Raw genomic sequence first — 27,636 nt, 5'->3', positions numbered from 1 at the left:
TAATATAATATAATATAATATAATATAATATAATATAATATATACATCTAAATAATACAAATGTGTTTATATAGCTAATATATTATTACATATTCAAATAATATTCAATAAATATTTCAATTATTTGAATACCGAAATGTAATGTTATAAATTAATGTTGTGGTGTTTAATATGAAAATAAATGTGCTTAATTTAATTAATTTGTCATAGTAATAATAATAATAATAAAAAAACATTTTCACCATATACTATTCGTTCAACCTAAATTTATAAATATAGGTGGTGCGTAAACTAATAAAGATTTCATATTCATTTCACATATTAAGTGTAGTTCTTAAAATAATCATTTGTTTCTTAGTATGATGAACATTCAACAAAAAAAATAAAAATAAATGGGACGGGAAAAGTTCCATGTTTGTTAAATATTCTTCATGGAATCATAGATGCCCAAAACGACTTATTTTAGAACATATTTAGAACAATGTAGTGTGGTAGAATACCCTTTTAAGTCCTCTTGGGTATTATACTGTAGGAGTTTGGGACACCCCACCCCCAGCGTTTTGCTATCTGCTCAACGACCAGCAGAGGGAGCAAATGCTCTAAGATAGAGGCACGTGCGACCTGATCTAATGTGCTTTCATTAAAGATTTATTGAGGTAATGATATGTAGGACTGCTTATAGTAAGAATCATAATCTCCTTTAAGTCTCCTTTACATGAAAAACGAATAGAGGCGTATACTTTTAAAGATTAATATTGCATTTAATCAAAAATATATACTGTTTACTACTGTGATTTAACATAGGAAATAAAGAACGTGACCCCAGAGCCCAGTAATAATTTTCACGAATTTGATATCAGTATGCCGACGGAAAGCCACTCCCCTTTAAGACATCATCATCATCATCATCATCATCACGTCTTCTCAGCTCGCCGCTGCTGCTGCTCCTCTAGTAATTGATGTTATGGAGAAGAAAGCGAGCGAGGGATTCACAGTTTAGCCACTACATTCTCCCTACCAACATCCCAAAGCTTGAAGACGGAAATCCCTTTCGGCAGCCAAAAAAAAAAAAAAAGGTAGATTATTCTGGTTGACATACAGATTCTTTTTAATTGTCCAGTGGGAGAAAAGAAACGAGCGAACATATCATGAAGAGAATAACGGGGAAGACAAAAGAAGCCACTTTGATAGAAATGACAAACACGTTGGATTCTCAGATTGAAGGTAAGGAAACAGTTACTACAGCTGTGTAACAATAACATTATTCAGTATCACAATAATGAGAAGGTCAGTCTCTTGGCAGTTGTTGTCAGCGTAAAGGACAATAACTAACCTCTGCGTTCATTAAGCTAGAAGAATCAAAGAACGATGGAAAAAAAGATACACTGTTACATGTTCGCTCGGTCAGTTCGCCATAACAAAATTAAAAAGTATAAACAAAGTATTCAGATAAGCGGTTTTGAGCTAAAACTAAAATAGCCTTAGTTCCTGACATGGCAAGGCATGAAAAAGTTACGGTCTACACCCAGAGGCTGTTGTTACCTGCCATCGTGATCTATCCTGCATTACGAAAGCGTGTTTTAACAATGTTTAAATCCAGGAAAAGAGTCCTGGTGTTCATTTACCTACAAGACCTACGGATTTAGAAAAAGTACAGAGAAACGTGATATTTTATGGTACGTATCTTTGTATGAATAGCGGTTTTGGGAGCAGCTTGGACCACCCCTTTAATTCGTTTTTCGCGTTACTCTGTCTTGCCACATGGCTTGGCCTCAGTCCCAGTTAAACTGGAGAATCAAACAGTCTTTATGTTGAATCAGTTAAAATGTCTGGTGTTGTTGTGACTCATTTAGAGTTTATTCAGTTCCTCTGCACACAGGACATTTTTAGACTAGAAAACATAAGGCTCCTCCTTTAAGAATGTGATATAAAAAAGAGGCGAATATGGAATAGTGTAATACATTGTACTGGACATTACAGTATTGCTTGAACAAACTGCTAAATCCTTATTTTATCTGCAATGATACCCGCAGTGGGCTTTGCAATAGAGGACCTGAAGGGGCCCCTTGACACGGGGCCTGGGAAAACGTTCCTGGTTTTTCCGCATGGCAACTAAATAGATTATTATCTGAACAGAATATCCTGCACTTAGGGATGTGACAGATGTGTCATGCAACAGTGTAGCTTGATCCCACTCGATATTACTCGGCTTGTTGTTTTTAATAATGTAAAATGAATTATTGAGCTGAAATGAATCAGTCCTGGGTCTGGTACTTGGCTCTTGTCACCCTGAGGCTTTTTGTTGCACAGGTTGAGTAATGGTTGTTAAAGCATTCAGGTTTGAGGGAGACTTTGATTAAGTGTGATGCATGTAGGTGTATGTTTATGTCCACGACTTGTGTTCACATAAGTGTGTGGGTTTTTATGCCCAAGTGACTTATTATTATTATTATTATTATTATTATTACTTTGCTCTGCAGTTCTTCTAACTGATGCTGGGGTTTGCCTGTGTCATGAATGTGTTTTCTGTAGGAGGGAGTGGTTGAAAGGGAAGAGAAAAACTAAAATGTTTGGAAAGTGGCCTTTTCGTTGGAAATCATCTAGAGTAGATGATATTTCAGGGGAACCCCGGTCTAATCCCTCCTGCTTTGTCTGTCACCGCGACTGTTTAATCTGTGTACTCATAGGTGATTCACTGAATAGTAATTTGATTATGCTTCCCGACTGGGACTGTGGCACTGCACTGCCATGTGATTGAAAATACAGAGGGATTTACAGTGACAGTTTTATATGAATATGCATTTTACTTGCACTGTATTTTATTAATATGTGGAAATGTTTCGCACTGAAATGCTCCCAAGTTAGTTATTTTCATATGAAAAGTTTTATATCACTGCTGTAAGCTACAGGCACACTACAATCTCAGCTAAATGTGCACTACAAGATTTGTGAGTTTAATATTAGTTTGATTTATAGGTGCTTAATTCACAGTAAAATGAACAAGAGCAGCACTTGGCCTAAAATACATTTACGCAGGTCCAAAACAGTTTTAACTTCTCTTAGAGAATGAACCTAAAAGCCACAGCTAAGCTAATGGCCAGCTCATTATATAGCTGCTTAACAATGTCTGTATTGCACATTATTTCATTTTAGCTGTAATTAAAGCTTCCTGTTGCAGACATAATTGAAGCATGGTAATATATTACTTCTTATCATAATAATTGTTAGGGCAGGATGCATATCATGACTATGCATCACTGTAATTGTATTTAGTTTCAGATAGTCTTTTTACTCTTTTCAGATATAATAAAACCCAAGTTAAACCCAAGTTAAACCCATAGTTAAATAGTTAAACCCAATTATAGTTTTATAAACACTGAGTGGTCTGAAAAATCTCTAGAGCATATTTCATGGTACATGAATGTATTATTATTTTTTTTAACTTAAAATTTAGGTCCAACTGCAATGTGATTATATACTCTATATTTCCCAAGATAAAGACTTAGAGTTGACACTTCAAACTTTCCCATTGTAAATTGACTCCTAATTTGTAAACCTGAGCTATCTTTATCTACGTTTGATCTTAAATTTCAAGTCCAAATGTTTATATATCTACATGTACCTTGTAATATGATCTAGCGATAAGTAAAGAAGCTCAAAGCTGAGATATGGAGGTTGCTGATAGCGTCTGATTAGTTTAACCAAAATTTGTTGTGGACCATGACTCAAAGACAGCTACTGCGTGCGGTTAAACAAAGTAAAAGAAAGAAAATGGTGGTTTTACAATGCAATTACATAGAGGTAATTACTCTTACAAAATTTGGAAAAATGGTCAAGCAACCTTAATTGGACAACTTGAGATGGATTAATCTAAATCCAATTGAAAATTCACAAAACAATAAAAAAAAGAAAAGAAAAATTAACCAACTTTATGTTTTTTTTTTTTATGAAATGGGCTGATCAACTTCAATTTGAACTGTATAGCATTTTTCACAGTGCATAATGTTTCAAAACGGCTTTATGGAAATCATCCATATCTTAAGTGCCACCAGTGAGCTAACACAGACAAAAGTGAGAGGAAAGAAGATGAGAGATCATTCTGAGATCTCATAATCAGAAAGTAGTTTAGTCAGAGCAAGGTTTTTTTTATTTCTGTTCTACAGAAAAAACATTTATTGACTCTTTTGCTTTTCAAATGAGCTGCATAATAGAGTGTCTGACAGTGTGAATGGCTCTGCTGTCTCTTCAGTTTTTACCAGTGCTTTGTCACCTCGGGCTGCCGCACACAAGACAGAGTCTCTTATCAGGGCAGACCTCATGGTATCCTCTTAAGAGCGTGCAACACCCATGTGGACCCTGAATAGATGTCAGAGTCCTCCCTGTCACACCATGCCTGCTATGTTTGTTTTTGTGTGTTTGCATGAGTGGTTTCCTTCCCTTGACCTCTCCTGTAGGGTATTAGAGATGCATTTAGTTACAGAGGTACTCTACTAAAATGTTTCCAGAGTTCAACTGAAATCAAATTTAAATTACTGATTTTTTCTCAAATCTGAATTAAAACGGTTTAACTGTCACACCACTTCCAGACAACAGCCAACAAGTGAGGCTACGCTTGTCAGTAACCAGGAGAAAGTTAGAAAGAGACTGAAAGCTGTTGCTATGGTAACAGGCTCTTTAATTTAGTTTTCTCTTTGATAGCCATACTGTATGAACGAGTAGTTGACCCAGTAAAAGTCATAAATAAAACTCTTAAAGGGATCATTCGGTTTTAAGGAAATCATTTTAAATAATTATGACTCTTGAGCACCAACGGATAGATAAGAAAATTAAACATTCTACATATTTAATATTAGGGATGGGCAGTGTAGTTATTATTTGCTTTGCTATGTAAGACTTTGGTGGTGAATGTAAAGTCCTCATTTCCTCTGAAATACAATTGCATCCTGTTGATAAAGATACAGTTCCTATGTTATTGTGCAGCTTAAAAGACTTTGTGCTGGACACAAGATGTGGTTTGTAATTGTAATTCATAGTTGCTGTTAATGTAGAATAGCTATTCTGTGTTATCTGACCTGATTCTATGGCATTTCCTAACACACTTTCCTGTTGAGAGTGATGTGTTTTGTCATGCATTTAGAGCTCAATGATGTAAGCTCGATTCATTCAGCTGATAAAAATTCAGTTCACTTTATAGTCCTACTATAGCGAGTCTTGTGATACGTGAGGAATTGTGAATATATTTTCAGCCCATCTGCTGAACAAGCTCAGCCCATCTCGGTCGATCTGTTGAACCAAAAGAAATGGATTCAGTGAAACTGTTGATGTGTTTACTAGGAAATGACTGTGGGGGCCGCAGGTTTGTATTCAGACAGGTTTTATCAACACTACTGCTGCTTTTCCCCTCTCTGCTTCAAAGTATTACACAAAGGTGCCATTATCAAAGCCTTCTTTCCCAGTAGGCCTAATCATCACCCATAATAGCACGATCAGAGGAAGCCTGCGAGACCAAAGCACCTGTTGGATCTGCTCAGAGCAAATGTTGGTCTTCTTATAGAATGGAAACGATAGAGACCAGACCAATACCAGTGCACATTTTTGTGATTTTGATAATGACCAAAAAAAATTTTTTTCATTGTGGTGGTTTCATCGTTTATATCGGTTTTACACTGCATGGGCCTTTATATGAATCAGAATGCATGAATTAGTTGCAGGACCACTACATTTTAATCACTATCAAAAAAAGTAAATACGATTGTAGAATTTCACAATTTAAGGTAATAACAGAATATTATGACTTTTCGAAAATGTACTACATAAAACATATCTGCACACAAAAAAAAAAAAACAGCAAACAGGATGAATGAGAATGCAAATTCACTCTCTGACAGCAGGTGGCACTTATGGAACAGCAGTCATAGAGTAGCTATGTTTCCATCCATTACGAATTAAACCTATGCGAAATTGAAATATTGCATAAAACATTTGGAAATAAAGCACCATTTCCATTCGGTGAGTTGAAGAGAACTTAAGTGTAATTTGCTTATTAAGTTCGCTAAATGTGACTCCGGACCACAAAACAGTCGACAGGTATATTATTGTAGCAATAGGCAACAATACATTGTATGGGTCAAAATTATGGGACAGAATTGCACATTAGGGAATTTATTTGGTAAAAGTGTTTCTGTCGTAGCTTAGGCGCATGTTTCCTTACCGGATAAGAAATGTATCCGACTACCATTTTTAGAATTGATGCACATCTTGGCATTTCTATCCAGTGTTTTTTTCTTTTTAGCCTTGACAAACTATAGCTGCCATGGGTTCCAGACCTTCAGCAGTCAGCAGTCAGGCTACACGAGACTAGGTGGATGGAAACATAGCTACTTTCCTTGATTACCACTGTAAACAAAGCATTGCTGCTCTTATGTAACTAATTTTAATATGATTTATATGGAGTCAAGATGAAAATAAAAAAACATCAAAACTTTTCTGAAGGCAGTCAGAGCCCTGTTTACCTTGCTAAGGTACTTGTCCTTTTATTTTTTTTTAAGTCATACTGGTTGTGTAACTATATGAACTGTATACTGCATGAACCAGTGTATCTCCCAGCACTGGGTTAAAGTGTTACCCATAATTCCCCCTAGAGAAATACATGTAGAGTAAGTTGCTTGTGTGGTTTTAAATGATTACTTTCATCTTTACACTCCTGCCCATCTATCTTATGGGTTAAGATGGCTGTGCCGTTCTGACGGGCTACCGGAGGACCTTTCAGACAGGTACGGACAGAGCTACTTGTGCTGCTTGTCTGTCCGTCCCCCACTTTGCTTCTTTTTCTTCTGTGTTTCTGCTTCATATTCATTATTCAGCATCATTCAGCATTAGCATCAGCATTTTTCAGAGATCACGTTGTGACAAGTGTGCTTGTCTGTGGCGTCACATATTTGGAAATATATGCTAGCGAACACTAGCGATGTCTAAAGAAACGTTGATTCCCTTGTCCATTATTTCATTCCATTGCCTTATAGCTGTAACCTTCGGTTTGTCAACTTGTCTAGATTCATGCCTCTGCTGCAAGGCTGGATATGAGTGTATGTTTACAGCTACTTTTATCAGAAATGCTGCGTTGCTTTGTGCTTTTGTTGTTTAAATTGATATCAGTGTTGCTCCTGAATATTTGAAGAATGACGCAGCATAATTGACATAAAAATTTAATAAACCACAATCGAATTAACAGAACAGGATACTTTAATCTAATCTGTTAATGATGGAACATATATTTACTTGCACTAATTTTCAGTGTTAAGTACCTCTGATTTGATTGGCAGCATTTACTAATTGTGATATCATGCACTAGATGCCAGGCAATGTGTTGTGTGTATCCTGGTATAAAAACAGGACACTACGCCTCACTGTTCCACACAGGAAGTGCTTTTATCCCACAAAGCTGACTGCTCAGCATTAAAGTTGTTGCCTGGCTAACCAATGGAATATCTACCAATGTGTGTGTGTGTGGGGGGGGGGGGGGGGGATTTAGCAAAGGGCAGCAAAGACAGAAATGTCATGTACTGCTGATCAAATTATCTGTTGTGTGATGTATCACTTCAGCAGCTATAAAATCTGTTTAATTTTGAGCTGCTGTTCAGCAAAGAAAAATAAATAAAAGATTCCGAAAATGTAATATGCCTCTTGAAGCACAGTGGAATGAATCAATTTAGTCATTTGAATCCACATTAATACTCCCCACTTTTGGACAATGAGCTACAGTATATGTGGACACTACAGTACTGAAAAAGCAAACATTTCCTGTTTTCATGCACTGCCTGCGAAAATGTGAAATAATCTTACCTTTTAAGGGTACAACAGCTTGTCACTGGGGCAGTACTAGTACTAAAGAGTAGAATTTTTTACCTTTAAGGTACTACTTTGAACCTTTTGGGTTAAATAAAGTGCAAAATTGTCCCTTTAATGGTACTGCCCTAGTGACAAGCTATAGAGTGTGGTGAAGTATTCTGGTAGGCATGTTTCCTGTAGACTGTATGCATTTGTGGTTTTGATGCTGATGTCATTTCCTCTGTGTCTATTGCAGGTAATAATGGTAGCATTAACTCCATCTCTGACCGAGGGACACAGCTGCCTGGTCACCGGGAGGTAAGATGTCAGATATTTTCATCTCATTCAGAAATCTGAAAAAGCAACTGATTGCTGCTGTTTTGTAATGCGGTAAACCGGTCACATTCTGGTTGTGGTTGCTGTAGTTTAAATGTGTTAATATACTCAGACCACGAGGTCTCCCCACTGCTCTCAAATATTGGCGAATGGTCACATCTCGCTTGTAAAGCTTTTGTTGGACCAATTTGAAGTTGTAAATGTCCAGTATATAGCTTTTGAAGACAGGTCAGATGGATTAGCCACTAATACACATTTATAATGCACACCAAAGGCAACATAAAAAAGTTCCCACTCTTTTTGATGAATGAATTTGTGAACAAAAAGGACATTTGTGGTTACTGAAGAAAAATGTTAAAGAACCATTTTGTGAATGATTTTGAATAATTCATTGAAAAGACCTAACTCAAAATAATTTCACCCACAAATCAAATTTCATTATGGCTTGCAAAATGGGTTTTACTATAAGGGATATTTTAAAACAAAACATAATTAAATGTATATATCTATTGATAACCATGAAGTTTATATGATTTTTAAGTTGACAGTAGCTTTCATGGCTTTTTTTGACCTGTGTTTTCCATGACTGAAGGAACTCTGCATTGAATATATTCAAACCTGCATATGTTAAGAAAATGTTAATGTTTATTATAAAGTTGAAGTAGTTTGTTGTTCCTGAGGTGGACATTGGACATTTTTAGTGCATTGTTGTGCAACATTAAAAGTACTCCCTTTCCTCAGGCTTAAGCATTGATTTTGCCATTTTACATGAAACCATATAGTTTAATCAAGCAATATATTATAGTATGCCTTTGCTCTGTATTTCTTGCTAGTGCACTTTGCTAATGATACTTTTCTTCATCTAAGTGCAGCCAGCAATAAAGGAGTGTTTTGGCAAACTAGATGCAATGGTACATTTTTGTTTCATTATCTCACTAAACTTGGATGCAGAAAAATTAATAAATAAATAGTCTAACTGCAAGGTTGTGGAATTAGTCACCCTTGTGATATCAGTTAAATGAGGGGCATCCAGAGTTGAAGCTGTAGCTCTGCATTTGTATTCAATGAAGTACAACGAGCAGCACAGGGATGGAAATTAGCACCCGCCACCAGCCAAATGCGGGTGTTTTTGTGTTGTGGCGGGTAAACTCTGCCACCATGGCGGGTAAACTCTGCCACCATGGCGGGTAAATAAAAATAGCATACTGTTTCACCCGGCCGGTGGACAAAAAAAAAAAATTTTCATCCCTGGTGTGTGTACAACACGCAATAAAGTGTAATATCATCCGAAGCAGCTCCATGGAGAAAGGCGGTGTAAACCGGGCTCGAAACGGCGGCGTTGTGGCTAGTAAGTCAACCCTCTACATTGCGAGTAAATCATTCTCATATGCGACTAACTCTTCCTTCTGGCTACTAAAAGTTGTCTAAAATTAGCCAATGGCTAATCAATTATCTGATTTTACTCGCCAGTGTGTTAGTTGAAGGCTAGGTTTAGCACAGATATTTTCACTCGCGAACACTCTCTGACTCTCCGTCAGACGATCTGTGCTTTTTTTCCTTAATGGATGCACAACGCACCTGTATAAAGTACTGTAAACTCTAGTGTTAAGGAGCACAAATCGCCGTCGCTTTCTCTCACACTCACATAGAGGAACATTTAAACAATATTATTTGTTGTATTTTCCTGTCAAAATAACGGCGTTCCTATGGAAGACTTCAGCTTTTAAGAACAGCTGGGTTTTCCGGTAGTGGGTATCGTCCCTGTATTGATTTCAGCAAATCAGTTCGAGCGAACACACAAAACCTAATTAATATTCATGAATCCAGCAGCTCATTAATCCTTAGTAATCCTTGGTGTGTTTTATCGTTTTTATTAGTAGGAATCGTATTATTATTATCTTATCAGGAGTTTTGTACGTTTTTTTCCCCAATTTCCAGTTAAAATGTTCAGTTAAAACAACTAATAAGCATTCAAACATGGTTATCAAGTTTACTTCTAATTACTAAAGTTCTATTCTTAAATGATACTTGATTATTATAAAGCTTGACTGACTGGTGAGTAAATTAAATTAAATTAAATTAAATTAAATTAAATTAAATTAAATTAAATTAAATTAAATTAAATTAAATTATTATTATTAATTACTAGCCAGTGGCGATTCAATTGCCAAGGTGTCCGTAGAGGGTTGTAAGTTGTTATGTAGAAACAACATTGTATCACTACACAGCTGTTTGACTGTGTTTGACAGCTCTGCCGTGAAGAGACACGTAAAAACGATGAATTAAAAATTCTGTGTGTTCGTTTGTCAATGGTGTAAAAGTTTGAGACTTGAGATTAAATAAACTGTATTGTAGATCTTGTAGTTTTAATTTTCACATGCAGTTACACATTGTCGGTTAAAAACAAGAAAGTGGCTGGTAAAAACATTGAGTGGCTGTTAGATTTTGAAATTCACCAGCCACAGTGGCCGGTGGACAAAAAAGTTAATTTCCATCCCTGGAGCAGCGCTGTGATCTCCCAGAACAGTATTAACCAGATTGTCACAGGAGAGTCTCCAGGCAAAAGCATGTGTCCCCGAGTTGTCTGCAGTAAGGGGGAGTGACCCGCTCTTATCAGAGGTCTCTGTGTGAGAGAGTGTTTTTTTTTCATTTGCTAACACTGCTTACAACATGGACATTTTGTGAATGCTCTCACCACTGAAGCACTTTATGAAAGTTATGACGGCTCAAACTGAGGTATGGATACTAGAGTTGGGTCCGAGTCCACCTTTGTCGAGTACGAGTCAAGACCAAGTCCTTAAACATCAAGTCCAAGTCCGAGTCCGAATCCAAAAGGGGCCAAGTTGGACTCAAGTCCGAGTTCTTAAAGGCCGAGTCCGAGTCGAGTCCAGAAAGTAATTAAATTAAAAAAGATTATAAATTGGTATTGTACATTTTTACATTCTATTAACACTTTAACCTTTCAACCCATTAAACCAATGGAAATCTAAATATGTATTTAAAAAATACCACTGTTACATCTAGTCATTGCCATTGAACATTTTTATTTTATGTCAACAGAACTAGTTTCCTATCAAAAAAGGTTTCAAAGGTTTTATTGTATTACAAGTGCATGAAAATACAAATGAACCTGTTTTATTATTGTATCACACTATATTGTCCTCCAGTACATCGAAAAGTGTGATTAAAATAACTATATATCTATATCTATATCTATCTATCTATCTATCTTTTTTTTTTTTTTGCATGTTTCTAATCTGTATATTGTAGATTATGTATAGGCCAAAGGGGTTTTCAGGGAAGTTGGACAATAATTAAGACTCTAAAGACTCTGTTTAGTAGGAATAAGGGATGATTTATGAGATATCTGTACTGTATTTATAGTTAATGACGACACATTCACAAATTGAGTTTGTAGTAAACAGAACATGAACACGAGTAGAGCAGCTGATGATACTGAACTGCAGTACGTGCCGGTTAGAGCGATTCTCGTTCTCGAGTCAAGAACCGGTTGCATCGGTTTTCAGATCATCAGTACACTGAACCGAAAACTGTTTTTTTCGGATGTGTCCAATTCGAGAACCGAGCAGCTGACTATGGGAGCTACTGCAATGCGTTATTCAGCGTAAAGCCGACGGACTCACAGAGCATCTGAACCGAACTGATTCTTTTGGTGATTGATTCTGAACTGATTCTGTGCTAATGAGCGCGGGTGAACCGAGGGCTTGAATGAAGGACAATCTGGTGAAACGTAAGTTCATTTAATAACAAATACATCGCAATGGATTACGTATAGTAAGTGGATCATGGTTTCTGCACTGATGACACCTAATTTATTTACTTTATATCTTCAAGACTTAAATCCTCGTATGCACATTATTGCTGTTACTGTATTTGGGTGCGTTGTTGCAAAACTTAATTGTCTACTTTTCATGATTATGATGTTTTTAACTGACTTAAGTTATGATTACTGACTTTATATATTTGAATGTTTGAAAGACTTGACGCCAATACGTCATCACCAATGACGAGCGTAAAAGAACCGGTGAACCGTTTTTTTTCCCCAAACGGTTTATTGAATCTAATCTAATTTCTCATCTCAATTTTATGCTGGTTTTATTGTTACAAATGACGCGGACTCGACTGTACTCAGAATATTTTCAGAGTCCAAAATGTTCAAGTCTGTGACAAGTCCGAGTTCATTCAAAATTGGACTCGAGTCCGGACTCGAGTCCGAGTCCAAGTTCGAGTACCCCAACTCTAATGGATACACTATTCATGATCAGATCCTAGGAGAGATTATTACTGACTTTGTTAGAGATGCTTTAAGTGAATAAACTGTACCTTAAATTATGTTAAACATTACACTTTTAGAGATGAACATTACATTTGTTCAGTACTAACAGCTACATCCATAATGAATATTTATTTTTGTTGTAACTTAAAATAACATGGTGTATTTAGGCAATATTAGAATTTTATTTTTGTTATTTCATTGATAATAAACACATTGATACTGGACTACACGGACACACACAGTGCTTTGTCACTGTTTTTATTCTTTAACAGCTGTTGGGACCAACAAGACCAGTGCTTTCTCATCTGCTTGGCCTTGATATTATTACCCTAATGTGTAGTGCTTTTTGATACAGCTTAATAGAGATTAATTTCAATTACTGCATAGCAGATCATGTGAAACTGTATAGCTGGATATTCTTAGGAATCTTTGTAGTGGAAATAGGATTTGGTGGTTTGTTGCTGCTTTATAGATTGATTGGAAGTCTGTGATTTTCAGTTTGACATCAATAGTGATCAATAATCGTCCATGTCATTTCTTAACAGAGCAGGATACAAAGGTCCCACCTGACCAGTAGTGCTGATTAACAAAGTGCCTCTTTGAAAATAAGTGCTCCCCTCAGCTGTCTCACATTTAATTAGTAGAATGCAATAAAATGCCTTCACAAATTGCACAGTGCCTCCAGTTTATTAGTTTAGCGGATTTCCCTGGTTCAGTCTCTAAATGGCCTTATTTAGAAAGACATGTCAAGCAGGCAACTGTTTTTGTGACTTATCTGTTTTGGCTTGTTTTACTGTCTGGAGCAGCATTTTTGAAGGTACAGTTAGTATTTTCTCCTCCTCTGTGCTTGTGGGATTTCTATGCATGACGTATTCAGGTATGTGTATGTCTCGCAAGAGTGAAAAACAACACGTCTTGCTTAACATAATTCAAAGGCATGTTTGCATAAGTATGACATTTGATGTTGCACTACGATGAATCATCTGAGGTTTTATCTCATAATTTGCATAATTTTATTAATGACAGCAGGTTTGGTATCTGTTTGTTTGTGTGCGTGTCTGGGATGGCTGGAGTGTTTATTTATAATAATATATCAAATCAAATTTTATAAATATCATATATGAATATATGATTGTTAGAAGTCTTGGTTTCAAACATTTTCAGAAAGGTGCCATAATATTACTACACTTGTAATTGAAAGTGTTTTTATTCATTCATATTTATATATCACCATTTTTTTATTTATTGTTTAAAAAATAACTTTAAAAGAATTGTACACATGCAAAAAAAATTCTGTTAGGTTATGGTCTTTTAAACTAGCTGTACATAAAAACAGCAGAGCTCTATAGAATGTCCCCATTTGATACTGAAGCTAAGTATATGTGTGTTGTTTTCACACTGCACGTCTGCAGAAGTAACCGTTCTCTTCATACTGTACCTGTGGTTTTTCTGCACATCTCTCTGCAGCTCTTCCTGGAGCCTCTCACGCTGTCATGATGCTATTTCTGCAGTGCTAGTGGGATGATGTTTTACTCAGCAGTAAATTTCTTCTCCTGTGTTCACTACCCTGAGCACTACAGTGATTTATGCACTACATTTCATGAGCATCACATCCACTTACTGTTTCACACCATTATTTGGGGTTTCGTCACCTGGAAAAGATAAGAGACCCTCACAGTTGATAGAAATCACATTCATCACGTCTCCTTTGCTCATTGTGACAAGTCAACTCTCTGAGCCTTCATGCTCATGTGGTTGTGTATGAAAGAAGGACTGTTTCTGATTGGAATCTCTTTTTCTTTTGTAGATTGACAAGCTTGGACAGAACAGGGACTCTGTGTACTTCAGGGATGGTGTACGGCGCATCGATTTTGTACTGTCCTACATTGACGACAAGGATGGAGACAAGAAAGCGGTATGCAAGTAATATTCAGAACTTTCATAGTCATTTCATTAATGCACGTCTATATATATATATATATATATATATATATATATATATATATATATATATATATATATATATATATATATATATATATACATACATATGGTATAACAGTAATTCAAAGCCGCATGAAACTAACATAAGAACAGAAAGTGAATTTGATGTTTCTAGCTTTTCTTGATCGTGCACACTCATTGACCAAAATGCAAACTCATGCCAGTTTTTGCTACTCTTAATGATTGTTTTCCACAAACATGATCCCATTATGCATTTTGATGCAGAATTACTAATTGGTGTGCATTCTTTCCAAATGTTCTGTACTTGGCCTTGTTAAGCTATCAAACAGTGACTGATGCTTAATATTGCTCATTGTGTACAAAAATAGTTTGATGGAGACCTGTGTGTAGGCGTGCAGTGGTGAGATGGGGTGAGGTGTCTGCTGGGTCATAAGGCACAGTGAGAAACAGTGAGTCAGAGTCAGATTGACGCTATTGCACAATAAACTGAATGCTGAAAATTGATTGCATAAAACGAGAGCAGGGGTCAACCACTTCTCTTTTGCCAGACCCTTCATTCAGTCAATCGCTGAGAACACTGAAGGTTTTGCTGGTGGTCCTGTTTGATCTGTTTTCTCCTGTATGCAGAGGTTGACGCGTGGTCAGGCTTCCTGCTTAATGAAGGTCATATCCCTTGTGTCACGCGCTTGAGATGGTGTTCCATAAGATAAGATGTGGTAGCCATAGGTCACCGGTGCTTCTGGGAAATACGAGTTTTCTCTTAAGATGAAGTTCAAAGATTGTTTACAACCCTCAGAACCTAAAATGTCACACTGTTACCAGAGACAAAGCTAAATTAATAGGTGACTTAAAGGCAAACATTTTTATTTATTTTTTTGCCGCAAGAGGGCGCATATTCAAAACAAACATTGATGACGCCGAGTGTGGAATCATGGAAGTTATTAGTAGTAGAATGAAGCAGAGTAAGGTGCATTGTTTTCCTCCAGGAGAGAAGAAGAGAGTTTGAAGCTAACCTGGAGAAGGCTGGTCTTGAGCTGGAGACTGAAGATAAATCGGTGAGGTTCTGAATCACACATGCCCCTCATTGTTGCACTTTTATTATGCATCTTTTATTATATTTTATTTCATTTAATTTTTCTCTCCAAAGCTTAGAGCTTAGACAGCTTTATATAAAATAATTCTATATTGCACTTTTATTTTATTAAGTGCAATATAGAATAATTTTATATAAACTGTTAAAAAATCTTAATACTGTGTGTCATTTCCTGGATGATTCATGACTGTTTTTCTGTTTTGTGATAGTTGTTCATGAGTCCTTCATTGGTTCTGCTTCAGAAAAATTCCCCAGCTCCTGCACATTCTTTGTTTTTTCCTGCATCTGCTGCAAATTTGAACCTTTCCCAAAAGTGACTATGATTTTTAGATCCATCTTTTTACACAGAGGACAACTGAGGGACTCATATGCAACTATTACAGAAGATTCAAATGCTCATTGATGCTCCAGAAGGAAAAAACATGAATTAAAAGCGGAAAACTTTTGAACAGATTAAAAAAAAAAATCTTATTTTGCAATTTAAATATTATATTTTTTTTTATTTAGTACCGCCCTTCAGAAGCTACCGTATTTTTCGGACTATAAGTCGCACCTGAGTATAAGTCACATCAGTCCAAAAATACGTCATGATGAGGAAAAAAACACATTTAAGTCGCACTGGACTATAAGTCACATTTATTTAGAACCAAGAACCAAGAGAAAACATTACCGTCTACAGACAAACAAAGTCTAGAGAGGGCGCTCTATGTTTTCAGTGTAGACTACAGGAGCACTGAGCAGCATAAAGCGGCCTTTCGCGGCTGTAGACAGTAATGTCAAATTAATTTTGATAAATAAGTCGCACCAGACTATAAGTCGCAGGACCAGCCAAACTATGACTATGGACTTATAGTCCGGAAAATGCGGTACATAAGATGAGAAGAAGAAGTTCAAATTCTACGTTTTCACCCCCTGATCTTAATGTGTGGTTTTTCCTTCTGGATCATCGATGAGCTTTTGAACCTTTTGTAATAGTTGCATATTTGTCCCTCATTTGTCCTCAGTGTGAAAAGATGAATCGCAAAATCAGTCAGTTTTGGAAAAGGTTTGAATATGCAGAAGATGCTGGAAAACCAAAGAAAGTGCAGGATCTGGGGGATTTTTCTGAAGAGCAGCAGGCAGTTGAACTGTTCAGGACCAATGCAGGATTCATGAAAAACAAAAACAAAAAACAGTCTTGGATCATCCAGGGTATGACTCACAGTATTAAGATTCAAGTGTATGTAAACTTTTGAATGAGGTCATTTTTATAAAATTAATCTTATTTTTTTATTGTGGAGTATATCTAAACATCTGTTATGTGAAATAACTTATTCATGACAGTACTAAAAAAAATAACATGCATTTTTCATTAGATTTTGTCTTTTGTTAAAATTACAAACATTTGCATATTCTTCAAGGGGTATATAAACTTTATATAAAGTTTTTACACAACTGTATATGTGCACATTCCTTTAGGATGTCATTTAATATGATTTTGTGCATTTGATAGTCACATACAACACTTCCCCACTCAAAAATATCTCCCCCTGTAGGAGTCAGATGACCGTAAGACGTATTATCTAAAGATTCACGCTCCGTGGGAAGTGTTGGCCACTTATGCTGATGTGCTAAAGATCAAAGTGCCCTTTAAAGCGAGTGATATTCCCAAAGCTCGAGAAGTTCCTCTGGAGTGGCTCACTCACCCTTTCCGGCTGCCAGACAACATCATGAGGCCAGAGCCGGACTACTTCACTGCACCTTTTGACAAGAGCAAGGTTGACTTCTTCCTTATTGATGACAAGGACACATTTTTTCCTCCCTCCACTCGCAACAGGATAGTGTATTACATCCTGACCCGCTGCCCTTACTACAAGGAAGACCGTATAGAGAAAGATAAGACAGGAATTAAACGACTGCTGAACAATGGCACCTACACCTCAGCATATCCCCTTCATGATGTGAGTGTGAGATTTATGCCCTTTAATCTAATGTATCTGTCTCTGTCTGTCTGTCTGTCTCCTTTCAAAAGTTTGGGTTCATTACTAAGATATTGTTTTTTAAATAAATTAATGCTTTTCATTAAAAGGGATAGTTGAAATGAAAACTGTCATTAATTACTCACCCTCATGTTATTCCAAATCCATAAGACCTTTGTTCATCTTCAGAGCACCAATTAAAATATTTTAAATATTTTGATGAAATCCGAGAGCTTTCTGAACCTCCATAGACCTCAATGCAACTGACACATTCAAGGCCCAGAAAGGTAGTAAGGACATCAAGAAATGGTCCATGTGACATAAGTGGTTCAGCTATAATGTTATGAAGCTACAAGAATAATTCTTATGTGTAAAGAAAACAAAAATAACTTTAATCAACAATTTCTTCTCTTCTGTGTTAGTCTCGCATATGTGAGGTGCTGCTGATGAAGAATGACAGCATTTAAATTTTTGGGTGAACTATCCCTTTTAGGATGCCTTACATTTAACAGTAAAGTCACTTCTGTAAATGCTGTAAAAACAAATATTTTAAATTAAAAACTGTTCTTTTGAACCTTCCATTCATTAAAGAAATTCAAATGTTAAAACTTCAAAATTAAAAACTACAATTCAGCTTTGCCATCACAGAAATAAATGACATTTTAAAATGTATTAAAATTAAAAATAGTTATTTTAAATTGTAATAAAATAACACAGTAATAGCATTTTACTGAGCTTTTAATCAAATAAATGTAGCCTTGCTCCACACAATAGACTCCTTTTAAAAACTTTTTTTAAAAATGTTACCAACCTCAAAGACAGTCCCTTTGTATGTTAAAAGTGTGTGTGTCTTTGGTCAGCATCTGATTGCTGTTTGTTCCTCAGTGCAAGTACTGGAAGAAGGCACAAGACATGCAGTGTGAGAGTGAGAGGTATCATCTGTACAAAAACTGGGCTCGATTCCTCTGCTTCTACAAAGAGCAGCCGCTCAATCTGATCAAGTGAGGACTCTGCAGACACAATACATGCAATAATCAAATCTGGAGCAGACGCATCTTAGATGCACTGCAGATTGCAAGATTACGCCTTAGTAGAAGAAAATGGTTTTCACTTTTCTAGAGCAGCATATCAAACCATAGTGTCACATTTCCTGTTTGTATTTTGTCATAGGAAGTACTATGGTGAGAAGATTGGTATCTACTTTGCCTGGCTAGGCTTTTACACAGAAATGCTGTTTTTTGCTGCAGTCATGGGAGTGATCTGTTTTGTTTATGGTGTGCTTAGTTACGAAGACAACATCACAAGGTTAGTGACACTGGCAGGTTATATGGGTCAAGTGAACACACATCCTTGCCACCTGGGTTTGAAACTATGTGGTTACATACATTTTTAATAACCTTTTGCAGTTTGTAACCAATATTACAGGGCCTGATAACTGTAAAAGTTAAGCCACCATAAGACAGGAAGTTGTTGTTTCTTTTTTATTGTAATGGTCTTTGCAGTTGAACTTAATATTGTTATACTGAATGAAATGGCAATATTTGTGTTCTTTTGTCATAATCTCTCATAAGTGTTAGGTGATATGTTTATTAAAAAAATCTAATGACATTTATAGAAGCCTGTTTTAGAAGCCACAATATATATATATATATATACATATATATATATTAGTGCTGTCAAAATTAGCGCGTTAACGCATTCGATTAATTTGAAATATTTAACGCGTTAAAAAAAATAACGCAATTAACGCGGTTGCAGTTTTTTTTATTTCCAGTTGTGGCCTATGTGTGTTCAACGTGCAAAGAAATATGGATAAGACCAAGGAAGGACTTTTTGACGGAAAGTTTCAGTATAAAACTCTGCCGGATTACTCTTTAGTCTGCCACAAGAAACATTACTCTTCATTCAGTCTGCCACAAGAAACAGCAACATTAAAATCATGAACTCAAATGTCATTGTTTAAAAAAAAAAAAAACAATGACTGTAACAGTGCGTAAATCAGACCTTTCTGTAACGCTAACGTTAATAAGCTTAAACGAAAATAACGAAATAATTGTGTAGCGGAGTATTTTTTGTACACAGTGCCGCGAACTGTCAATCACTCCTGTACGCGTGCATCACTGTCCTCCTCAGCTGCAGCAACTTGCGCTCTCTCTCTTCATCAAGCTTTAAAACAAAAAGGGGACAAAAAGATCATATTGTCTTTGTGCATAGGCTATAGATTAATTAGATAAATGAATATCTAAATTTGTGCCTTGCCGTCTACGGTATTTTTTTAGAACTTAGAAAAAAGATGCTGCAGCCAATGAGCAGCCAGCGGGGGTTGCAGAACGACTCAACCTCCGCAGACAGTTTTTAATGCTTATCAGACAATAAATACTCAAGATTTTGCTTTAGTATAACTCACAACGAGTTTCACACACCTTCACCGGCAACGTTGAGTTGTTGACACTTACAGTGGGAAAAGCGACACATGCGCTATTCACTTGTATAACTTAAGGGTGAATGGGTAATGTAGTTTCTGCTCTGGGTGGGATGAATTAGGAAGCTTGCATTGTGAAGGGCGCTCTGAAAATCGGCAGTGCAGGTAAAAGATTAAAACCTCTATTAAAACAGATGTCCAAATGAGCGTACCGCATGTTCTGGGCGCACGGAGAGGTGGCGGTACGCTCAAGAGCTATATTTGGAAGTGGCGGTACTGAGTACTGGTGCTTACTGGCCCACTAAAAGCACTGGCAATGACTATACTTTGGAATTTTTTTGCAGTCCACTTAGAATTCAACATGGAAATCATTTTTGTTTTTTATTGGCATTGATTGTTTTGAAATTCAAATGGTACTTACATGCCTGTGTTTTTATTTCTGTAATAAATATGGCTTTCAAGCCAACAGTTAATTTGGAGGATATTGATGGTTTATTGCAGGTATGTTGTTTACATGAGAAAATCTGTGTTACAAGTTAAACAAAAATTCCAATAAACAATCATATTTTGAATTTAAATAGTTTCTTTGTCTTGAGTTTACATTAATTATTTACATTTTACATTTACATATCCAAAAAGTTTCAGTCTTTTAATTGCGATTAATCGCGATTAATCGTGATTAATTTTAAAAAATTGTGCGATTAATTAGTTAATTTTTTTTAATCGATTGACAGCACTAATATATATATATATATATATATATATATATATATATATATATATATATATATATATATATATATATATAAAATTTGAATAAAAATAAATAAATCAGAATTACTAGATAAATTGTATGTGATATTAATAAACTGAGATTAATTATGAGATTATGAAATCTGAGGAAAAAGACAATTTCTGAGAATTCTGAGGAAAAAATTCACAATTATTGAGAATAATAATTACACAAATAAATTGAGAATAGTGGCGTCAACTTGGAATTGCAAGTCCGAATTGTAAGTTTATATCTTGCATTTCTAACTTTTTCACAGAATTGCGAGTGAAAATGTGAAATAATTAGTATTTATTTATTTTTTATTCCGTGGCAGAAATGGGCTTCCATAACATATGACAATATTTTTATTTATTTATTTATTTATTTATTTATTATCTGTTTTTGTATAACAAGCAAACCCATAAAGAGCACATACAATCTGTAATGTGACAGATGGACTCTGGAGCCAAGATGTGTTTGTTTTTCTAGTTTTCAGAGCTAAATCATTTGCGTGTGGTATGGTGTTTGTTGTTAAACCTGAGTAGTTCATTTGTGCCCAAGTTGTCCATGGTGTGTCTACTTAGTATACTGATGTAATGCAGTCACAGGGGAACTGAGATTTTGGTCATACATCCACTTCTCCATTTCAGTAACATTTCTCTCCTTTGCTCTCCTCCCTGTTTTCAGCAAGGAGATCTGTGACCCAGAAATCGGTGGGATGATTGTCATGTGTCCACTCTGTGATAAAAAGTGCAGCTACTGGAAACTCAACTCAACGTGTTTGTCCTCCTGGGTCAGAAACATTTTAGATTCACGGTTTTAAATCATAAATAATGATTTTTCTTTATCATAGAATGATTGCTCTTTTTCTTTAGCAATCTCATCTATTTGATAACGAGGGGACGGTGTTCTTTGCCATCTTCATGGGTATTTGGGGTGAGTGCGCGCTTATGGTTTAAAATATTGGCTCAAAAGCCCCATCTAGTGGTTAGAAGGATATTACTAGTCAGACTCTAATGACTAATGAGAGATTCGCAACTGTGCATGAAGGATTTACTCATTAGTATTCATTTTGTCACAGAATTAGTTTACTGGATAAATCTACAACGAAGGAGAATAATTTGTGTATGCTTTACACAAATGATGTATGATGTATGTTTAATCACTTGAGGGCAGTGGTGCATTTTGATTATCATTTACTGAACGCCGAATTCATTTCACACAGGCCTCAAAATGAGCTCTGCTTATGCAGTGATCTGATTAATCAACACTGTGTGAATATTTCTGCGCCCAGTGTACTCATAAATTAAAAATGGTTTATTTAGCATATAAAGTTTTGTAAGACTTTGTTTGGGTAGAATCATTGTAAAAGAAGAAAACAACAATCGGTGTGAAACCATAGGGTTTAGATAGAATTGGTATTAAGTGCGAGCGTGATGCTCCTAAATAATGTATTTCTTAATTCTTCCGCTCTGTTTCTCTGGGTGCTTTGCAGTGACCTTGTTCCTGGAGTTCTGGAAGCGGCGGCAGGCCCGTCTGGAGTATGAGTGGGACCTTGTGGACTTTGAGGAGGAACAGCAGCAGCTACAGATCAGGCCAGAGTATGAGTTGAAATGCACAGGCCGCAGACTCAACCGCATCACGCAGGTACCTGCAAACATCACGGCGTGATTAAACACATGATCCTGCATCAACCTCAGTTGTTTGTCATGGAGCCATCACACTTTTTAAACATTTTTAAGCCTCACTCTAATCAAAACCAGAAGCTACCCTTAAACTCAGAAGGGAATAGGTTGAGTTATTTGAGCAAGAAAATATAAATGACATGAAACCCAATGAAGGGTCAAGTTAAGTTCAAAGAATTTGCCTGTAGGTTTTTCTGGGATATTTGAGAAATCGACAGTGGAAGGAATTAGTGGTAGAATTGAGGAACGTTTGGTTGACAGGCAGAAACCAAATAGAAAAAAATCATGTCATAGAAGTGCTAAACCATGAGTATAATAAAACATTTAATTCCATATTGCAATTTAAATAGTATGTAAATGAATGGTTTAGTTCCTCATAAATGCTCTGGTTGAATGATAATATGAGAGAAGTCATGCCCATAAGGAGCAGATAATTGCGGGTGCAGGATGAAAACCCATAAATCAATTGTTGAAAAGTTAAAGATCTGCACTGCAAAGAGCTCCCACTAGCAGGATGTTTCAGATTTCAAATGCTTGCCTAGCCTTTGTCAGTGTTGATTAGTGATCCCGATATCTTTCAAATAATTTGCATGATCTGAGTAAATATTTGCATTTGTCGTCTTCTGCCTGAACCGGTTTCAACCACTTCATTAAACATATCATCATAACCATGGCAAAGGGAATCTTGCTCTCAGGACTTTGCTTTGAATTCAACCCTTTTAACTATTGTGCCATGTCACAGATGTTCTCAGAATAAATACAAATTTATGTACGTTTTTGTTGTTGTTGTTGTTGTTTCTCAAGTAAACACTGCATGCAGTCGTAGTCGTGATATGCTACTTAAACAATATCATATAACTTCAAGTAGTCCAAATATAATTTGTTTTGTTAACGCATAGTTGTTTTAGCTTTAATGATTTTAGAGGCAACATGTTTTAAGTTTGAGTAAATTATTATGTTTAGATGAAAGATTACAATGGCTAAAATATTTACATTCACCTTAGATATTTTATTTTATAAAAAATATAGTGTAAACTAAAATTGTGGAATATTATAATGATTTATAAAATCTATTTCGTTTTTATTTATAAAAAATATTGACATATTATAATTAACCAAGTTTGCAGTTGCAGTTGAACTCCAGACTCTAGTCTAATTATAGTGCTTGAACACAATCTTTATGCTAACAGGAAATGGAGCCTTATCTTCCTTTCCCCAGCAAGTGTGCCCGATTCTGTCTGTCTGGAGCAACGGTTCTTTTTTGGGTGAGTTAGTAAGCCAAACAGTGCAACTGTATGATATAGATTAGGTTACCGCTTAATATGATTAGTGAGTTACATTCTGCAGCCAGATATTATTGTATGTCCTTTTAAACTGTATATTTGAGATTTTGTCCCTGGCAACCAATTTCTTACACTTTGCTAAACCAAAGATCAGTTGTGGTTTAAGTCCTTCCCTCGTTTTGTGTCTTGACAGACGTGTCTGATAGTGGCCTGTATAATGGGAGTAATCGCTTATAGATTAGCAGTTTATGCAGCGTTTGCCAGTGTCATGAAGGACAGCCCCACCAGTAAGATCCAGCTGGTGGGATCTCTCATCACCCCTCAACTTGCCACCTCTGTCACCGCTTCCTGCATCAACTTTGTCATTATCCTCATCCTCAACTTCCTCTATGAGCAAGTGGCCATTTGGATCACTGATATGGGTGAGCGAGAACCACGTCCTCACTTCACACAAGAAATTAGAGTTAAGACATGTCTAATTGAGTTTGTTTGACATGTAAACTACATTTAAATCTCTGGAAAATGGTTTATAAAGTTTATAGTTTGAGTAATTAATATAGTTTATTAAAAAAGTAACGTGTCCACTTATTAGTAGCTATGTAAAAGGCTGGATAATGTACAGTCAGATTGTCATTGCAAAAACACAAAACCATGTGCATTTATTTTCTGATAATGACCGTTTGAACGTACATTATGCCTCACGTATTTGCTCATCCATATTTTGCTTTGTATTGAAAATCCTTTACTGTCTTCCTCTTATTCATTTGTTTATTTACTTTTACTCTCAGAAATCCCCAAGACCCATCTGGAGTATGAGAACAAGCTGACCATGAAGATGTTTATGTTCCAGTTTGTGAACTACTACTCCTCCTGTTTCTATGTGGCCTTCTTTAAAGGGAAGTTTGTGGGTTATCCGGGAAACTACACTTATATGTTTGGAAAGTGGAGCAAGCTGAGAAATGAAGAGGTGAGACCGTCTGAAATATCAGTATTTCAGAGGACATAATGTTCTTTCGGTTGAATGTCAGAATAAGTAGCTCTAACATGACAAAATGCATTTTATATTTAGTGTGCCCCTGGGGGCTGTCTGATTGAGCTGACCACACAGCTGCTTATCGTCATGGCTGGAAAACAAATGGTTGGGAACGTCCAAGAGGCTCTGCTGCCGTAAGCTTTACATTGAACTTTGACCTCTAAGCATATCATATCAGTAATGTTTTTTAGTAATTGTCCTTTAGGCACTATTTATATCTAAACACACACACACACACAAATTCCTGTGTCACAGACTTCTCAGAAACTGGTGGGGCAGCAGGAAAGGGCGAAGTCATCCCGAAAGTACATACAGTAGATGGGAGCAGGACCACGATCTACAGAACTTCAGCCAGTTTGGACTCTTCTATGAGTATCTGGAGATGGGTACGATTTTACTCCATTATACATGTTGGAGCTATTTGGTGTTCATATACCAAAACAATTAATTCTATAATTCATTTAGATAGCCTACTGTAGTTGTGCTAAATCAAATTGCATTTTATAATACACTCCTGTTCAAAATGTTGTTGTTTTTTAAAGATTGTAATATTTTTATTCTTTAAAGATGCATTACACTGACGACAGTGAAGACTTCTATCGTTACAAACCTTTCTATTAAAAAAGAAAAGAAAAGCTGTTCTTTTTTTTTTGACTTTATACATCAGTAGGATTATGAACATTTTTACCACAAAACAAGTTATGATTCTTCAGCACCTAATTAGCATAGATGATCACATGACACTGAAGACTGGAGTAATGGCTTCTGAAAATTCAGCTCTCAGTCACTGAAATTAATAATATATATAAAATAAAAAACAGTATTGCTGTTTTGATAAAAAATTTTTTTTTTTTTGACGCAGGCTTGGTGAGCATATGAGACTTATTTTGAAAATCTCATTGACTTTTGAATGTTAGTGAATACATTTTTTTAATAGAAATTATACAAATAAATACATTTATATAAGAATAAATATATTACAAATAAAAACAATTAACAAATAAAATAAATTAAAAACCAATATGCTCCTATTAGAGAAGCCTCAAAGAAGTGGCCAGATCTTCAGATTTGACAGGGGTTTCTGTGAGCATTTATTAGTACCTTATCAATTAAACCAATTGTTTCCTGTGTGTTTTACAGTGATCCAGTTTGGCTTCATAACACTATTCGTAGCCTCTTTTCCACTGGCTCCTCTTCTCGCCCTCTTCAACAACATCCTGGAGGTGCGAGTGGATGCTTGGAAGTTTACTACACAGTTCAGAAGGCCAGTGGCAGCGAAGGCTCGCAACATTGGAGCGTGGGAAGAGATCCTTAATGTGGTGGCCATCTTGTCCGTGGTCACAAATGTAAATGCAAACGGTTTTGTTCTGCTTCCCTTACTGTCTTGTGTAAAACTGGATGTGGCATTTAACTGCATTCTAAATTTAGTTAACTAATATAAGCAACATTAACAAAAGGAAAGATATTGCTTGGTCAAATCAAAACACTATTTCCACCATACTTAAAATCTATTGTTATTTCTTTCTCATTTGCACTTGAGGCTTTCATCATGGCATTCACCTCAGATATGATTCCTCGCCTGGTCTATCTGTACACCTACCGCCCAGGCAGAGAGGCCACTATGAGTGGTTACATCACCAACAGCCTCTCCTTTTACAACATCTCTCAGATCCCTGAAGATAACTTGCCTGAAGCTGGAGAAAACCCATCATGGTTTAACAGCTCTACCATCACAACATGCAGGTGTGTAACCGCCTGGTGAGAATGATCGTCTGTATTAGGACTACACATCGATGTAAATTAACAGATTTTTTTTCTCCAGGTATCGGGACTACAGATACCCACCCGGGCATGAGAACCAGTACACACACACCATGCAGTTCTGGCACATCTTGGCTGCTAAACTAGCCTTCATCATCATCATGGAGGTACGAACTTTGCATAACATTGCTTCTAATTGCCATTTAGGAAAACGAGAGATAACATAGTGGAATATGCAGGGAAATTCAAAATAACTATATTTTTATTACAGTTTGAGAAATTCAGATGTGGAAATGTAGTTCAGTGCACACAGTGACTGTTCCTCTGTTTCCTCTTCTTTCTCAGCATGTTGTATTTGTGGTGAAATTCTTCGTGGCATGGCTGATTCCAGATGTGCCGGCAGAAGTAAAGGCCCGTATAAAGCGTGAACGCTTTCTGGTTCAGGAATACCTGCACAACTACGAAGTGGAGAAACTCAAGATGCAGCTGAGCCAGAGTTTCTGTCTGTCCACAGAAACAGCCTCACTGCTGCCCTCTAGTCCAAGTAAACACCAGGTGCTCACTGAATGTATTTGAATATCCCTGAACCCTCAGGACTACTCACATATACTATATCCTGCAAAGCATGGAGGAATAGAATCTTCAGGAAACCTTCATACTAGGGTTGCATGATTAATTGAATGTTATTGTCATGCATATCTTGTCAGTAAAGTTCTGGGATTAGTAGTAAATCTCCTTCATGTACTTCAGATGGAGCAGCATTTACTACACATAGCTGTAGTTCACTGACAAGCTACAAAAAATCATGCTAATAATCACAGATTATTATTAAAGAAATCGTTCTGCGATTATGAAAGCTGTTTGTGTAGCTTGTCAGTGAACTACGGCTCTGTGTAGTAAATGCTGCTCCATCTGAAAGCATGTGAAAATACCACATTTAATAACATATTTTTACTCCAAACCCACTTCATAACGTCAATCAAGTGTTTGAAATAAACCTTTCTGTGAGATGATGTGGTTTCTTACACAGAATAAGGCACGCAACATATTTCATAGTATTCTAAGCAGTGATAAAGGCTATGACAATTAGCATTGCATTATTGTATACATTATTATAATGAAAATTATAATATGACAAACTAAGATAAACCATATATTGCCATAGTCTTGTGTTTATTAGTCACGTTGAATTAAAGAAAGCAGT

General features: G+C 36.2%; 1 protein-coding gene across 2 annotated transcripts; it reads left to right on the top strand.

Moving 5' to 3' along the window:
• Positions 1-903: 903 nt before the first annotated feature.
• On the top strand, positions 904-27,538 carry ano5b (anoctamin 5b). 2 transcript variants are annotated; one of them, XM_026267432.1, is made up of 20 exons: positions 904-1,224; positions 6,729-6,773; positions 8,084-8,145; positions 14,268-14,375; positions 15,412-15,480; positions 17,054-17,458; positions 18,362-18,477; positions 18,647-18,781; positions 21,358-21,463; positions 21,546-21,606; positions 22,166-22,317; positions 23,546-23,620; positions 23,832-24,060; positions 24,427-24,605; positions 24,708-24,805; positions 24,927-25,057; positions 25,812-26,017; positions 26,212-26,414; positions 26,494-26,599; positions 26,778-27,538. In XM_026267432.1, the coding sequence occupies exons 1-20, from the start codon at positions 1,149-1,151 to the stop codon at positions 27,006-27,008; spliced, it is 2,793 nt and encodes a 930-aa protein (XP_026123217.1). In that variant the 5' UTR covers positions 904-1,148; the 3' UTR covers positions 27,009-27,538. The 2 variants fall into 2 exon arrangements, with proteins under 2 accessions (XP_026123217.1, XP_026123218.1); XM_026267433.1 differs by lacking the exon at positions 6,729-6,773.
• The last annotated feature ends 98 nt before the right edge of the window (positions 27,539-27,636 follow it).

This window comes from Carassius auratus, chromosome 7, assembly GCF_003368295.1.
Source record: "Carassius auratus strain Wakin chromosome 7, ASM336829v1, whole genome shotgun sequence".
Taxonomy (NCBI): Eukaryota; Metazoa; Chordata; class Actinopteri; order Cypriniformes; family Cyprinidae; genus Carassius; species Carassius auratus.
The sequence above is the reverse complement of the archived record's forward strand: the minus strand, read 5'-3'. Positions and strand labels throughout refer to the sequence as shown.